General features: G+C 41.6%; 2 protein-coding genes across 4 annotated transcripts; both read right to left on the bottom strand.

Annotated features, from left to right (window-relative positions):
* Nucleotides 1-897: 897 nt before the first annotated feature.
* Nucleotides 898-3,160, bottom strand: LOC114915725 (uncharacterized). 3 transcript variants are annotated; one of them, XM_083073342.1, is made up of 3 exons: nt 2,693-3,160; nt 2,415-2,586; nt 898-2,306 (listed from the first exon to the last, which is right to left on the bottom strand). In XM_083073342.1, the coding sequence occupies exon 3, from the start codon at nt 2,217-2,219 to the stop codon at nt 1,110-1,112; it is 1,110 nt and encodes a 369-aa protein (XP_082929468.1). In that variant the 5' UTR covers nt 2,220-2,306; nt 2,415-2,586; nt 2,693-3,160; the 3' UTR covers nt 898-1,109. The 3 variants fall into 3 exon arrangements, with proteins under 3 accessions (XP_082929468.1, XP_082929464.1, XP_082929466.1); XM_083073338.1 differs by having other exon boundaries at nt 2,415-2,613; nt 2,737-3,160; XM_083073340.1 differs by having other exon boundaries at nt 2,737-3,160.
* Nucleotides 3,161-13,602: 10,442 nt separating this feature from the next.
* LOC145955827 (uncharacterized) lies at nt 13,603-14,841 on the bottom strand. The gene has a single exon (XM_083071054.1). The coding sequence runs from the start codon at nt 14,839-14,841 to the stop codon at nt 13,603-13,605; it is 1,239 nt and encodes a 412-aa protein (XP_082927180.1).
* Between the last annotated feature and the right edge of the window lie 2,559 nt (nt 14,842-17,400).

Raw genomic sequence — 17,400 nt, 5'->3', positions numbered from 1 at the left:
TACCAACCTTATATCATTTATTTTAAAATTATAAATTTATATTATTTATGATATGAAAATATATTAAATAATAAACAAAAACTAATTTCACTAATTAAGAAAATTAGTTTTCAGTCAAAATAAAAAATTAGTTCACACCATTTAATTTTATTAATATCATTTAAAAGTAGTCTATTTTTTTGAAACTATCATTCCATTAAATTTGATATTAAGAATAAAAATGACCATTAAAAATACAATATAAAATAAATAAGGATTCATAAAATTAATTGAAATTTTCTTATAAACAAACATGAGTTGTTTTCTTTTTCTTATACTCAAAATCCAATAAAGTACTCATTTAAATTGACATATATTAAAAAAATTGATTAAGTTCATTTAATTTTTCATATAAAAAGTAAACTTTAATTCCTTCATTATCTTTAATAATATTTATAGGATTTAATAATCACGTTTAATTTAAAAAATATTTTTTAAATAATAGTATTAAATCACTACAAGAAAAAATAGAGCTAACGTGGGTTATTTTTTGCATTACCCGCGGTTAAAACCTCCAGAAAATGTATTTCCTGCGGTTGTGATTTTCGCCGGGAAAGCATCCGTGACAAACGATTTACCAGCGGTTTTTGACAACCCCCGGAAGTGCACATAGCATACCCACGGTTTTGTAACCCCCGTTAACGACATAGTCTACCAGGGGTTATAAACCCCCGTTAACCCCCGTTTCCAATCCCTGCTTCCAAGCCTTGTAGAGCACTACTACAGCACCTTCGACACCAATAGAGCAGGCTTGGTGGGTCTCTATCAGGATTTTTTTTTTTTTTTTTTTTAAGACAAAAATTCCAAATCATAAAATTAACAAATCAGTTTGCAAGACTGTAATTGTCGCTAACACAATAACCACAAACAATTCCAACTGTAATGAAAACAAACATTGTATGGATTACACAGTTTTGCCTACTTGCCCGCTATATTTTTGAAGATCTTAAAGGAGATAATCTACATTAAAATATCACAAAATTCTTAAGAAAGTTCTTCTAAATCTTCACAAGTTTGACCCATCAGTTGAAATACTCGCGCTTGTATTTCTTCAACGGCAAAACCTGAAATTATCTATTTGAAGTTAACAGAACTTCAAACAATCCACAGCAACTCAACCAGGAGGTCTTTTTCACCACATTTGGAGCCGATGCTACACGAGGCTGATTTTCATATTGCTCTGCAGTCTTGGAATCCTTAATATTTTCTGCACCATTAGTAAATTTAGTGAAAGGACTAGCAGACAGTGAAGCTAACACTTCATTATCACATTCCTTTGGCTTAGGTTCCTTTACACTTGATGTTGTCACATTCTGATTAGTTAAGGAGTATGCATTGTCCTCATTTACCTTCATAGCAAAGTTGGTCGCTTCTGCAGGATGGACCACTGACTTCTCTAGTAATACACTTCCACTATCGCTCTTTTCTACCTCAGAAACAAAATTCATGGCCTTAATTGAAGTAACAGCAGGGTCAGAAGCTGAATTAACAGTCTCCTCAACTGGTGCCATTTCAGTAATAGAAATCATTTTGGAAGGGGAAGAATCAATGGACTTAACCAACTCATGACTTGCAATTGCCTCTTCAACTGAATTACAATACCCATCCTCTGAGTTCTTTTCAGGGAAGGATTCACCCTTTAAAGTATCGCCACCGTTGGCAGTCTCAATATGCTCAAAACTTACATTTTTGCTCTTGGAAATCTCCTCAGACTCCAAACCTCTCTTCTGAGTGAAAGATTCACCCTTTGAGATATCGTAGCCATTCCCATCCTGATAATGTGATTCCTTGGCAGTCTCAATGTGCTCAAAACTTGCATTTGTGCTCTCAGAACTTTCCTCAGACTCCAAACCTCTCTCTACCAAAACACCACCACCTTCCTCTCCTCCTAACAAATGGTCAATCTTGACATCACGAGGGACTTCTTCAGAGGACTCGACATCAGAAGCACGCGGTTGAGCAGTCAATGGCCCCCTCTCTTCCAGCTCTTCACTTCCATCATTGGATGGATTACGAAGGCCATCATGTTCATAATATACAGGAGAATTACCATCACTTCCTTTCCCATCTTGGGACTTCAAATCATCATTATCTTTGGGGTTGTTGGCTGATGGGTTGATGTTGCTTTCCTTTTGCTTCTTTTTCCTGGCAGCTTTTCTCTTCTTAGCACCCGAAGGCATGATTGGGAGAGTGAAATAGGGTGGTGGGGTGCTATGTACCCTTCACTATTCAGTGGGGACGATGAAGCTACCACACACAAACCAAATCTAGAGAGAGCGAAAGTGAAGTGTTAATAGCTATGTGTCTCTATATATTGCAATGCAATGAGACGGCGAAGAGGATTATTAGGCTTGTGAAAAGGGTTCCATGCTCACCTTCGAGGGCCAGAAGATCCAAGGCGCCCCCTACATCGTCACCAAACTCACTTCCCTCCCTTTCCAGCAGTGCCACCACTCCATCTCCACCGTCGACTGCCAGCCCTCCAGCGTCAACGCCTGCATGCTCGTCTTCGTCAGCGGCAACCTCCAACTCGCCGGAGAACAACACCTTCAAGGATAAATTGTTGGAAGATTACTGCGTTTTGAAGATTAAAAACTTTGAATTTATTTGTGATCTAAGATATTGGAACCATGTTGATCCAGTTTACCCCTACCATTTAGTAAATGCTTGTCATAAAAAAATAAATTGGAAACGCACTTTGGTGGGGGGTGCGGTCTGGGAAAGCTCTTGGTTGGGGATGATAACGGGCCAGGATTCGCCTGCTTCGCGGAACATCTGCTTGGTCTCGAAGTATTGACCCTTTTTCAGAATGAGGCTTCTTATGCTCTGAGCGGGCGTGGAGGTGGCGTCGAAGACTTGCTCAAAGGTCACCATTATCTGCGGCGGACGCTCTTCCCTTCCGTGCTTCACCTCCACTTTGCACGCCGGGTTCGATTCCTTCGCCTTCCGCGAGTTGCATTGCGCCGAGTATGAACGAAAGAGGTGGAGGAAGGCGAGGGAGTCGGAGGGAGAGAAGGAGGGGAGGGTTTGGGTGATGTGGCGGAGGAAGAAGGGGGTTGGGTTCGCCATTGCGAAGCGGAATGAAGGAGGGGGCTTAGGGTTTGGTGAGAGAGGGAAACCAAAAGATAAGGGAGAGGGAAATGAAAAAAAAAATAATTATCATTACAAAAATAAAAAAAAAATTAAAAAAATAATATATTATTAAAATATACCAACGGTTTTAAATTTTAACCCCTGTAATTTAATAATACTTAACGAGGGTTATTGAAACCCCAGTTAATTACTTATGTTCCCGAGGGTTAGCATAACCCTCATTAAAAAAACCCAGTTAAATACATATTTTTTTGTAGTGAATAGGGTTAAATTAGTTAGAATTTATTTATATTTGAGTGAAAAAAATTAGGTACATTTTTGTTTATATATAAATTCAAAGGGAGTATAAGTCTGGAATGACTTTTGAGAACTTATTTATTAAATAATACCTTTTATTTTGAATATAAAATTCTCAAAAATACTTTTAATTTGTATGGAAAAATACTTTGTTTCAAAAGAAAGAAAGAAAAATCTCATATCACTGATTTATTGACATTGAAATGAATTATTTTCCGAATATAATAAATGTATAAGCATGTATGTGCATGAGAGAAAGGAAAGACAATTAATGAGGGTACTTGATAGATGCAACCAACAAAACGATAAGATTTTGAGAATCAGTTATCCAAATTATGTATCAGCACCGGCCAGCATGAGAAATGGAGTTAAATTGAATGAAATGTGGAGTGAGATGGCAACACCATAATAGTTTCTTTCATACGACTCAACATCTTTTTCATGTTGATTGCTGAGTACATCCACATCAACATGCCCACCACCCACCGCAATCACCGTCCACCCTTGTAAACATAATAATTCATTTAACATTTTATTGTCCAACTTATGTTATATATTGATCATAAAGTGAGTATCAGATAATAAATTAGGTATAGACTATTAAAACAAACAATGTTTAACTTGTGTGGAGTCAAGTGAATATTTAGTATTAATCTAATAGTCACTTAAAAAAAACATAAGGCTTTTGTTTTATGAATTAGAAAAATAAGTGAAATGAATGCAAGGGCTGTCTACACCATACACTTTAGGAAATGTTTTGCAACTTGAGTTTTTATTTTTAATTTAAAAAAAAAAGAGATTGATATTTTATTTTAAATTATAATAAAATTAAATTAATAGATCAACATAAACTTAAGAATTTAATTAGAATATAGAAAGGATCTAACTCAATTGATTAATTGATTAATTAGATAAGATGTGTAAGTGTTATTAACTCTGATATTAAATTTGATCTCCATGATAAAAGGAAAATAATATAAATTAATTTTTTATTATTATTATTATTTATATATATTTAAAAGTTATTTAGTTTTAAATTAATTGCGTATTGATTATTCTATTATTATAATTATGTAATTTTGATCCTCATGGTTTTAATTGAGCAATTTTATTCTACCAAGTATTGTAATTGTGCAATTTTGATTTCAGAATTTTAATTAAGTAATTTTAGTTTTCTCAGTATCTTAATTTTATGATTTTATTCTCTCAAGTATCATAATAGTACAATTTTGACCTATTTAAGTTACATATATTATAATTTTTATCCATGTATTAAATGATATATATATATATATATTATTACTAATATATGTAAAATAGGTAAAAGAAAAATTGTATAATTACAATACTTAAGAGACTAAAATTACATAATTACAATTGAGTATTGTTAAAATTTTGGCAAATGTACCAATTGTCACAAGGAGTAACAACTAATTAATCTAATTTAATATTAATTATAAAAAAGAGAAGATAAATTACTTTGAAGAATGCACTAAAGATAAAGAACATATATTTTAGATATTTAAAATAATAAAAACAAATAAAATGAAAATTGAAAATTTTAAATAAAAGATATCAGGAATTGATTTCATTAATCTTCTTCACACGTATCATTATCAATTATTATTCAATTTGAATATTTATTAAGTTAAGTTAACAACCAAAGCAAATATTTTAACCCTAATTCCTTAGGTGAATTAGGCTCATTAAAAAAAAAACTCAATTTCTTGGTGAAGTTGTTAAACAACCCATAATAAGATTGGATGTCTAAAATATTGACTAATAAGACTTATTTTATTTCTAATAATTGGTGTTATTAAAGTTATTCTCTAGATTGTAGTTTCAATAAGGGTCTTCCAATCTCAGTTAAATCTATGAGATCTGGATGGATAAGACAAAACACACATTAAAATAATAAAAATAACAAAGGTATTGATATATTAGATAATTATAAGAAACTAAATCTACTCGATTAAAAATTGAGAGACTAAAATTAACATACTTTAAAGATTAAAATTAATCAATTAAAATTTGAGGGACTAAATACACAACTTCTATACTTGAGGTACTAAAAATGTATTTAAATCTTTACTTTTATAATATTTAGTGGGGTAAAGGCAAACTTCTCTATGTGTTTTATTTAAATAAAATATAAAATAACAAAAATAAAAGATAAATAATAAATATAAAAATATAGAATGTTGAGAAAAAAATAATTTTTTAATCGTTACACATAAAGAATCGTGATTACTTGATTAGTTTACGATAATAAGATACCAAGAAGTGAAAATTAAAACTTAAATTATGTTTATTTTAAATTAAAAAATAAAATAATCAAAAAAATATTTATATTATTAACATATAAAAAATCAAACATTATATCTCCTTTATATATATTATGTTATAGATCACCTGAATTAAATTTATTTTTTGAATGATTTTAAATAATTGATAATATAAAATTAAAATTCGTACGCGGATAGTATATTAAAATAAAACTCTAGCTTAATATCGCAATCTTTTATTTATTTATTATATATAATGAAAAATTAAAAATAGTTATCCCTATCCTTTTCCACCAAAATCTTACTTGAAGCATATATATCCATGAGGGATGATCCATTTAATTTTAATATGTTCAAATGATTGCAAATTAACCTTATTGATTCTAATAATAAAAGTTGGAGGCAAGTCGTGGCAGAAATTCTGAATAGATAACGATGGAATAGTACTAACATATTTTTTTTAATATATTATCATCGAAAATTATTGAAATTCGGAAAATCCTGTGAAACTGATTGAACAGGAAGTCAAACCGATTATGATGGGAGGTTCATTGAATTATGAGGAAATGAAAGCTGAAGCTTCGTTGCAATAAATGGTTTAGATGTGGAAAGAAGTGTGTAGGGATTTGGATTTGAACCTTTTTATCAAATATATATTTTAATGTAAAACCTTCCGATATTTTAGAAAGCCATATTGAAATATTTAATAAATGCCTCATCAGGTGAAAAAAAAAGTTTTTATTTGAAATATTAAACTTTTTATTCAATCTTTTGTTCGAAATAGAGTAAAGCAAATTGTTCTTACCGAAAATTTGTCGTAGAGGTGATTCTCCTAGTAAGATTGGTGAGCCTTCTTCACGGGTACGCTGGTGCTCCAAGATGGGGGTGGTACCTGCAAAAGAGACTCCGATGCTAAAGTTAGGGTTTGTATGAGTAATAATCTCGTATAAGTAATGCACGTACCTTGGAGTGAATTAGGGTTGCTTTGGGCTCTGGGCCTGAGATAAGATATGATGTGATACAATAGCGGATCTCGTCTGGGGCGAGATCTTCGGGAATCAGTTATGATTCACTTAAGTATTGAGTTGATGTCACGCGGTGCGCGTCCGAGGTCGGCTTGCGTTGTGGTGCCGAGCTCGGAGCTCGGTTAAGCGGTACGGATAGTACACTAGCCCCTTGAGCTCCGAAGACCGTAGGTCGAGGAGTTAAGACCGAGCTCGCTGGGGGGAGGCGACCTCTCGCGTACGCTTGCTCATTGTGGTGACATGTGTCGCGACTGTTCATTTCCCGGAAACGTGCGAGTGGCGTGTCATGGGAAATGATGGTTACACAATGATGAATTTGCAATTAAGTGTGTTGTCAGGCGTGCCCTTAGGTTGACACGTGGTGTGGCCGTTTTGAATTTTTGGGAGAAAACTTTCTTTTCTCTCACTCGCGCCTCTTTGCTTCTTACTTTGCTCACTTTTCGCTTTTCCAGCTTCTTGCGTACGCTGTTCCTCTTGCTTTCCTACTCGTTTTCCGTCTCCGTTTTCTTCGTTTCAGCCGTCGTTTCCGATAACCCCGTCACTGTTAGGGTTAATTTCTGAGGGAGAGTACCAGGTACTTCCTTTCTACAGTTTTCTTTTTCCTTCTTCCCCAACCTTCTTCAAGTCTTTCTTTTCTTTTCCATGGCTGGGGGAAGTGGTGCCGGTTCTTCTGTGCCTTCTCGGGGCAAGGCACGCGGTAAGGCGGTGGCTACCGGGAAAGCCGCCGCCGAAAAGAGGGATCCGCCCCGGGGCCCGGAGCCAGGCATTCCTGGCTATGACTGGGTCAAGTGTGAGATGGCGGGGGTCCAAAGTGTCTTTCGGACCTTTCTTGAGGTCAATAGGATCTCCAGGTCGTGTAGGGTTTGTGACCCTTCTATCTCCCGAATGATCCGGCTTGAACCCTGTCAGGCTGGTGAGGGTGTATACATGGGGAAGTCTTCTGACTCTCCCCATTTCTATATGTACTATTGTTTTTTTAGGGATTTAGGTGTCTGTCTCCCTTTCACTCAGTTTGAGTGTGATTTTTTGAACCATGTCAACGCGGCTCCTTGCCAGTTGCACCCCAATAGTTGGGGTTTTTTGAGGGCTTTTCAAGTCCTGTGTACAGTTTTAGGGATAGAGGTGTCCCTTCCCGTCTTTCTTCATTTTTACCAGTTGAAGTTAGGCGTTCCGCCATATGGCATTCTGTCCTTGAGTGGGAGTAGGGATGGGGGTTTGTTTACCCTCTACTCCCAGTCATATAAAAATTTCAAGCAAGAGTTTTTCCGGGTCGCTCTTGTGAATGTTGACCCTTTGGAGGATGGGGCGTTTTATTTCGGCGGGCTGCCGAAATTTCCTTTCTACTGGTGCCCCCGACCGTCTAGGTTTCATGGGGTAGGCCAGGTGAAACTGACGGCCTCGGAGGTGGCCGCGATCGACAACCTCGCCGTACTTCCTCGCCCGCTGGATTGCAAGCTCGTTCTGTCGCTTGCGAACTCGGCATACAAGGAGAGGGGTTTGGAAAGTGAGTATTTTGTTTTTTGGTAGCTTGGGGTTTATGTAGTTTTATTTTGCTGATGTGTTTTACTTCTTGTTTATAGGTATCATGGGGAAGAATTTGTGGCGTGAGCTCAAACATCGCTATAACGTCACAGAGCTCGAGGTCCCCGAGCCTCAAGAGGAGGATGTTCCCCCTCTGAAGGTTAGCCGAAAGAGGAAAAGGGGGGTGAAGGAGGTCGGGGGGACCTTTGCCCCTCCGGACGCTGAGGAGGTGAGCTCCACAACTGCTGATGCCAGTGCGATGGACCTTACCGAGAGTCCACCGCCCAAGGAGGCTCCTCGAGTGGCTTTTGAGGAGGTGGTTCGGGCTGCCGAGGTGGTGAGTATCTTGTTACTTTTGCTTTGTTAGTGTCATCTATTGTGTTATTCTGTGTTCTAACCTGGGGACGTCTTTCGCAGGCGGGAGATGCCACCGAGGCGGCGACGTAGGCTACTGGGTGGGCCGCCCAGGTTGCCGAGGTGGCAGTTCCGGCCACTGAGCAGGTTGTTTCTACTGCTGGGGTAAGTAGTACTTCCTGACTTTCGTGGTTTCCTGTATGTCATCTTATTTGTTTTTTGACATGGGGCTGGTTTTCGCAGGCGATGTCGGAGGTTCCTATTGCGGACCTTCCCGTTACCGAGAAGGAGACGCCGGCTTCCACCTCCGTTGAGGCTCACGGAGGGGGCCCGAGTCGTGAGGCTCTCCCATCCACTACTGCAGCTTCGGCTCCGCCTTCTGGCTCGTCACAGGGGGCTTTCCGGAGCCGATACTTGGCCCATCGCTTCGGGAAGGGCCTTTCGAAGGTGCGGCTAGACCACGTGAGCGCCTCAGCTGACATGGACTCGCTGTGGAGCTCGAGCGTGACCGCTGAGAAGTTCTTCCCTCAGGGTTCGTTGAGCTCCGAGGACCAGGGGTTGATAGAGGAGGTCGGCCCCGAGGATAGTTTCGATGCTGCTCAGGTCCTGCTGCAGAGGGCTATGGGCATCCTAGGCCACTGGAAGCCGAGGTGGGCCAAACAGCAGGAGGGCCTGGCCAAGCAGCAAGAGGACCTGGCCAAACAACAATAGGAGCTGGCCAAGCTGAGGGGCCGACTTCAACCATGGAAGGATGCGAATAAGATCCTGAGGGAGGAGAACAAGGCGCTTAGTGCTGCTGTTGGTGAGGCGAAGCGGAGCTTTGGTCTGCGCGGGGTGATCTTGCAAGGGTGCAGAAGTCTCTTGAGATCGCCTTACGATCCAACGAGGCTTATGCTTCCCAGGTGGGGGAGTTGCAAAAGCTGGTCGCCTTCTCTCGGGGTCGCGCCCGCTCTTTGGAGGATGAGGTGACGTCTTCTCGTAGCCAAGTGCGGGCTCTGGAGGATGTTGTGACCTCTCTTAAGGGAGAGTTGGTGGCGGCGGCTGAGGAGCGCCTCCGTGGCGAGGTCATTCTTGGTGGCCGGGAGGACGAGATTGCCACCCTGAGGCGGAGCTTGCGGAGCTGGCAGCGGGGAAGGCGGCCGTGGAGGGGAGGCTCGCGGAGATCGAACGTTCCGTTGTGATGGAGCACAGGAGGGGCTTCCAAAAGGCTGCTCGTCAGGCACGACTCCTTGCTCCCGGGTTCGACTTTTCCTCCATGCATGTGGAGAAGGTCGTCCGCTTTGGGAGGTTGGTTAAGGAGGACGATGTCGATGACAGTTCTAGTGAGAATGCCTCAGCCTAGGCCCCTCAGCTTGACCAGTTAATATTTTGTGTTGTATTTTTCTTTTCTTCTATCTTTTTCTTTTGTTTGGTTGGATTCATGCATCGGACATGGTTTTGTATATGTATATATTTTTGTTGTTTGCTTATGTTTGCTTTTGATTTTTGCTGTTTGCGCGTTTTGAGGCACACGTGTGATGTCTGTTGAAAGCTTTTGTATTCTGTGATGCCTTTGTGAAGGTTCGATGACCTTGATTTATTAGCGCTGAGTTTCTAAGTTGACTTCAAACTGAATTGCGTCAACAGGCAGACTCGTATGTTAAGTAGGACGTTGTAGGGGTTCGAACTCATTCTTGGCTGAGTGGTTCGTGTTTTTTGTCTTTGAAATTTATACGTTTCACCAAGGTTCGAACACGTTCTTGGGTTTAGAGTGGTGTGTGTTTCATCAACGTTCGTGTTCGACCTTGAATGAGCGTACAGAGGTTCGACGTCATCCCCAAGTTGAAGTAGAGTGAATGGTACTAGGATTCGAACTCATCCTTGGGCGAGGATATCGAGGTTCGTACTCGACCTCAAATTTGAGTATAACGATTTAACTAAGGTCCGAACTCGGCCTTAGGTGCGTATTCGACCTCAGAATTTGCAATTGTAAGGTTCGTACTCGACCTCAGCTTTGAGTATAACGATTTAACTAAGGTTCGAACTCGACCTAAAATTTGTGTTTTGGAGGGTTGATCCGACCTTGGATTTCGAGGTATACGATTTAATTAAGGTTCGAACTCGACCTCTAGCGAGAACATCGAGGTTGGGACTCGTCCTCGAATTTTGCATGTTTGAGGTTCATACTCGACCTCATGGTTTTAAGGATGTTCGGACTCGACCTCAGAATTTTCCTGTTTGAGGTTCGTACTCGACCTCATGGTTTTAAGGATGTTCGGACTCGACCTCAGAATTTAGTGGAATGATTTGATGAAGGTTTAAACTCCACCTAACGCGGTAAGCGAAGCGATTCAATTAAGGTTCGGACTCGACCTTAGGTGAGGATTTGCATATGACCTCTTATTTGAGTAAAACGACTTAATTAAGGATTCGTACCCGACCTTTGGTGAGAATATCGAGGTTCGGACTCGACCTCGGAATTTGCGTATTTGAGGTTTGTACTCGACCTCAAGTTTGTTTGGAACGATTTAATCGAGGTTCGGGCTCGACCTCAAATTTGAGTGAAGTGATTTGGTTAAGGTTTGGACTCGACCTTTAACGGAAGTGTCGAGGTTCGTATTCGACCTCAGATTTTGCGAATTAATTTGGGTAAGGTTCGGACTTGACCTTTAACAGAAGTGTCGAGGTTCGTATTCGACCTCAGATTTTGCGAATTAATTTGATTAAGGTTCAGACTCGACCTTTAACGGAAGTGTCGAGGTTCGTATTCGACCTCATACTTTGCGAATTGAATTGATTAAGGTTCGGACTCGACCTTTAACGGAAGTGTCGAGGTTCGTATTCGACCTCATACTTTGCGAATTGATTTGATTAAGGTTCGGTCTCGACCTTTAACGGAAGTGTCGAGGTTCGTATTCGACCTCGTACTTTGCGAATTGATTTGATTAAGGTTCGGACTCGATCTTTAACGGAAGTGTCGAGGTTCGTATTCGACCTCCTACTTTGCGAATTGATTTGATTAAGGTTCGGACTCGACCTTTAACGAAAGTGTCGAGGTTCGTATTCGACCTCATACTTTGCGAATTGATTTGATTAAGGTTCGGTCTCGACCTTTAACGGAAGTGTCGAGGCTCGTATTCGACCTCATACTTTGCGAATTGATTTGATTAAGGTTCGGACTCGACCTTTAACGGAAGTGTCGAGGTTCGTATTCGACCTCATACTTTGCGAATTGATTTGATTAAGGTTCGGACTCGACCTTTAACAGAAGTGTCGAGGTTCGTATTCGACCTCATACTTTGCGAATTGATTTGATTAAGGTTCGGTCTCGACCTTTAACGAAAGTGTCGAGGTTCGTATTTGACCTCATACTTTGCGAATTGATTTGATTAAGGTTCGGAGTCGACCTTTAACGGAAGTGTCGATACTTTGCGAATTGATTTGATTAAGGTTCGGTCTCGACCTTTAACGAAAGTGTCGAGGTTCGTATTCGACCTCGTACTTTGCGAATTGATTTGATTAAGGTTCGGACTCGACCTTTAACGGAAGTGTCGAGGTTTGTATTCGACCTCATACTTTGCGAATTGATTTGATTAAGGTTCGGACTCGACCTCTAACGGAAGTGTCGAGGTTCGTATTCGACCTCATACTTTGCGAATTGATTTGATTAAGTTTCGGACTCGACCTTTAACGGAAGTGTCGAGGTTCGTATTCGACCTCATACATTGCGAATTGATTTGATTAAGGTTCGGTCTCGACCTTTAACAGAAGTGTCGAGGTTCGTATTCGACCTCGTACTTTACGAATTGATTTGATTAAGGTTCGGACTCGACCTTTAACGGAAGTTTCGAGGTTTGTATTCGACCTCATACTTTGCGAATTGATTTGATTAAGGTTCGGACTCGACCTTTAACGGAAGTGTCGAGGTTCGTATTCGACCTCGTACTTTTTGAATTGATTTGATTAAGGTTCAGACTCGACCTTTAACGGAAGTGTTGAGGTTCGTATTCGACCTCATATTTCGCATTTGCATATTTAGAGTTCGTTTAGGTCCTTTAGGTAAACAGGAAAAATAAGAATATGAAATGAGCGAAAGGAGGAATTTTATTTATGGAGTCTGTGCGCCTCGTTAAAAACCCTCTCAGTCAAAGGCTGAGGCGGGAAAAGAGTGCGCCACTTTGTTCTTGCTGTATGAAAAAGAAAGAACGAAACTTAAGGAGCTACGGTGGGGGGATTCCCCTTGCTTTGCTTGCTGGACGAGGAGATCTTCAAGCTCTCAGCGTAACATTGCCGAGCTATTTTCTGATTGGCTTTTACGGAGATGATTTTATCGTCCTTGCCCAGGAACTTCATGGTGAGGTGCGGGGTTGACACCACTACCCCGAGTTGATTCAAGGTTGGCCTTTCGATGATGATGTTGTAGGAAGTGTTGGCTTCCACGAGGAGGTACCGGACCATGACCCGCCTTGTATCCGGCGGTGTTCCGAAAGTTGTCAGCAATTCTACGTACCCCCGAGTGTGAACTCGCTCTCCTGCAAAGCCGACGTGTGAGGTTGAATGAGAGAGTAGGGGACGTCTAGCTTGAGGAACGTCGAGCAGTACAGGACGTCGGCCGAGCTTCCCTGATCAATGAGTGTTTTCTGCACTTTCCAGTTGGCTATCTCCACAACGATGACCATGGGGTCATCTTGGTTAGGGCTGACGCTAGCGTAGTCTTCGTCGGAGAAGGAGATCGGGGGTGAGCTTTGGTTTTGGGCCGAGGTGGTAGAGTGGACGCAGTTGATGCTCCGTAGGTGTCTTCTTCGGGCCGAGCTGTTGGCGCCTCCCCCAGTAAAGCCACCGGCAATTGTGTTGATCACTCCCCGTAAGGGATCCAACTCTGTCTCTTGGCTTATCTCAGCTTGTACTATGCCGCTAGCATTTTGCTGGGAGCTCGGGTGTGGGTCAATGCGAGCTCCTGAACCGCGACCTCTGTCGCGTCCCCGACCGCCATAGCCGCCTCTATTACCCTATTGTTGCTGGACGTACTGGCTGAGGTGACTCGCTTGAATGAGTTCTTCGATGCGGTCCCGGAGTGTGCGACACTCCTCCGTGGTGTGACCATGGTTCCTGTGGTATCGACAGTGCTTGGACTTGTCGGCGCTGTTAGGAGTGTGACCCGGTGGTGGAAGGGCGAGTAGGTTGTTGTTGCTGGCTTCCTCCAGGATATGTACCCTAGGTGCGTTCAGGGGAGTGTAGAAGTCATATCTCCCTTCTCTGTTTGCCCTAGTCGTCTTCTTGAATTGGCTGTCGTTGTTGAATTTGATTTTATCCTTATGCCCTTGTTCCGACTTTGCTGGAGCTTTCCCGCGAACCTGGTCGCGGAAAGCGGAGTGCTCCTCCATCTGGATGTATCCGGCCGCGCAGGCGCGGAGCTCGTCCATGTCGCGGGGGGGGGGGGGGGGGTCGCGGCAGAGACTTTCGACAAAGGGGCTAGCTTTGAGGGCCATGAGCATGGAGTGCAAGGCGACCTCGGGGTTTAAGTTCCAGATCCTCACCGAGATGCTTGAGAAGCGCTCCATGAAGGTTCGCAGAGGTTCGTCATCATGTTGCCTGAGGTTGGCCAACGCAATGGAGGTTGTGTGGTGAGGTCGGCTGGTGGCGTATTGTGCCGTGAACCGTCGGATTAGGGTGCTGAAGCTGTCGATGGATTCGGCGGGTAACTGGGTGTACCAGTGGAGTGCGGCTCCTTTGAGCAAGGTCGAAAAAACCCTACACAGGATAACATCACTATTAGTGTAGAGGTTTACCTGGGTCGTGTACAGGTCAATGTGCTCATCGGGGTCCGTCGTGCCGTCATAGCGGTCGAGATGGAGAGGCTTCCATCCACGGGGGAGTGGGGTCTCCATAATGTTGTCCACAAAAGGATGTCGGCAGAAGGTTTCTTGGCCTTCTGTGGCCCGAGTGGGTGCTCTGCTGGCATCTGGGCCCGACTTGTGCGTCGATGCATGAGATCGGTGCGTGGCGGGTCGCGAAGTCGGTGCCCTAGTCGCAGTCCAGGATTGAGAGCCCGAGTGTGCCTCGTCTTCATGGGTGTTGCTCTCGTGAGGAGGGTGATCAGAGTGGCATCGAGGGAGTTGGGCGCGAATGCGCTCGCTTTCTTCTCGTAACGCTGCGAGGTCTGCTTCGTTGGCTGTTCGTATTGCCTCTAGATCGGTTTCGTGCTTGGCATGCATGTTGCGCAGGTCAGTGTCATGCTGCTGTCGCATCTATTCGACTTGATCGATCAGTCTTCTCAAGGCTGCAGCGTCGCTGTCCATGGTGATTGAGTGTTCAACATCGTCTGTTGTGGCTTCTGGTGAGAACCATACAGGTGGCCGATAAGAGTTGTCTTGATCAGCCCCACGGTGGGCGCCAAATGTTCTAACCAAAAATCTGCCGTAGAGGTGATTCTCCTAGTAAGATTGGTGAGCCTCCTTCACGGGTACGCTGGTGCTCCAAGATGGGGGTGGTACCTGCAAAAGAGACTCCGATGCTAAAGTTAGGGTTTGTATGAGTAATAGTCTCGTATAAGTAATGCACGTACCTTGGAGTGAATTAGGGTTGCTTTAGGCTCTGGGCCTGAGATAAGATATGATGTGATACAATAGCGAATCTCGTCTGAGGCGAGATCTTCGGGAATCAGTTATGATTCACTTAAGTATTGAGCTGATGTCACGCGGTGCGCGTCCGAGGTCGGCTTGCGTTGTGGTGCCGAGCTCGGAGCTCGGTTAAGCGGTACGGATAGTACACAAATGATATGATTGAATGTCGACCGAACACTTCACGAAAATTAAGAGTGGATGATTATTATTATTAATATTTAAAAAAAATAAATCAGTTATTAAATTGGATAGAATATTAAATTATAGGTTAAATTAATAAGTTACAAATTAGATCGCACGACTTAATTTTTATTAATTTTTAAAAAAAATATTTATATTATATATTTTATATTTATAAATTTTAATAAAATTTATATCATATTGTTTACGGTGGAATTTGTTTACTGATTTTTTTTATTTCAGACTAGCACGACAAATGTTTCAATTTAGGTATATAATGCTTTGAATTCTATGGAATGAGAAAGAATGGAGTAGAAAGATTAATGGTTACTGGTTTCTAAGTATTCATCAATTATTAACACGTAATAATTTTCATGCACATAAACGCTTAGATGAACAGAGTGAACAATAATGATATTGGCAATACAAATCATGATTCACTTTACACAATATTCAAAACATTACAACATTAATAATCTAAAACTACGTGATTGAAAGAAGAAAAGACAATTAAACTACTCCTAATCCTAAAAAGTGGCCGAGAAATGGTCATACCCAGAAGCAGTTCCATGCACGAAAGCCATATGCGTAGGCGGTGAGTGCTTGAGGGAGAGTTTCAAGTATGATATTTCTGACCCCCGTGAATGGCTAAGCTTCACTTATTTATAGAAACTCTCGAGAGCAGCTATCTTTCGTATGCATGCGTTGTGGGCGTGTAACCGCTCTCCACTATATCAAATACGTGATTTGAAATATAACTACCCCTAACCGTTCTTTCCACGTGTTTTTTTATCTTTTCGACTCACTTTTCTTTAACCACTCCGGTATAACTATTCAAACACCTGATAAACCTTCAGTAACCTCCATCTCTTTTTCTAAGCACTTCTATTTGACCCAACCAATTTTATTCGATCGTGTCTCGAGTTCCCTCACATATAGCTCCTGATGGGTGTTGTTCTTTTGTCATTCTTTTCAGATGGCTTCATGAATATTTTCGAGTCTCATGCCTTTCCAAATGGACCCGTAACTTTCGACTGTCACATTTTTCGAGTAGGCTTAACAAATGTCGCCCCTAGGAATTCAATCTTGGTGAGCATACCCATACTGCGATGAGAAAGATTTGAATTCCTGTCGAGAATAATTTTCCGATTATTCATCGAATTGTTTAAGTAGTGAGACTTTATATTTCTTCGATGAAAACCTACTCTGATCCGGATTTAATGCAAATGATCGTTTGATGGGACATTGATTGTCTTTGACGGCGCGTGCTCACACTACTCCATAAATCTGTCTGTTAAGAAAAACGTTTTGGCGGCTGTTACGTATATCCAAATTAAAATTTGAATTAATTTGGTAAGCCCGTTTCATCTCAGGCCCATCAATGCGTGAAAAACTTGTTTTTTACCCTAACGTAAAAACCATTTTCAACATTTTCTTCCTTCGCACCTAAGCTTCTTTGCTTCGTTCTCTGCTTCTCAGTTTTCTTCTCCTGCGATCTTACATACTTTTCCTCTTCAACATCTTTCTTTTCCCTTCATCACTATCATCACCATCATGGCCTTTTCTGATGCGTCCACTTCTATCGCCGTGGCTTCTACAATTTCTCCTACTACTGCTTTTGCATCGTCTCCAATTCTAGCCACTACAACGTCTCCTACCATGGCTACTGTGACGACCATGGCCACTACAACCTCTACTCAGGCGGGTCCTTTACTGATGGCTAATGCCCAGGTTTGCAAGGTCCAAGACGGGGACGATCCTTTCGTCCCTATTCCAGGCATGGAGGAAGCCAGTTTGAAAATCTTTCAATCTCAGGTACTTCTCCCTTTCTCTCTAGAAAGTGGTTATGTTCATGCTTTCTTAGGTCCTTTTGCTGGTCACAATAAGAAAAGGTTTGGTAACACTTTGTTACCTGAGGATTCTTCTACCCTACCTTTCATACACTCTACAGAAATAGACTTAGCCCTTTTTGGAGATACTACTAAGATTTTTAGGGCATTCCCT

The sequence above is a fragment of the Cajanus cajan genome, chromosome 1, assembly GCF_000230855.2.
Source record: "Cajanus cajan strain Asha chromosome 1, NIPB_CcT2T_4, whole genome shotgun sequence".
Taxonomy (NCBI): domain Eukaryota; kingdom Viridiplantae; phylum Streptophyta; class Magnoliopsida; order Fabales; family Fabaceae; genus Cajanus; species Cajanus cajan.
The sequence above is the reverse complement of the archived record's forward strand: the minus strand, read 5'-3'. Positions and strand labels throughout refer to the sequence as shown.

Excerpts from the sequence above, each read along its gene's own strand:
- LOC114915725 (XM_083073342.1), bottom strand. The coding sequence starts at position 2,219 with ATGCCTTCGGGTGCTAAGAAGAGAAAAGCTGCCAGGAAAAAGAAGCAA.
- LOC145955827 (XM_083071054.1), bottom strand. The coding sequence starts at position 14,841 with ATGCGACAGCAGCATGACACTGACCTGCGCAACATGCATGCCAAGCAC.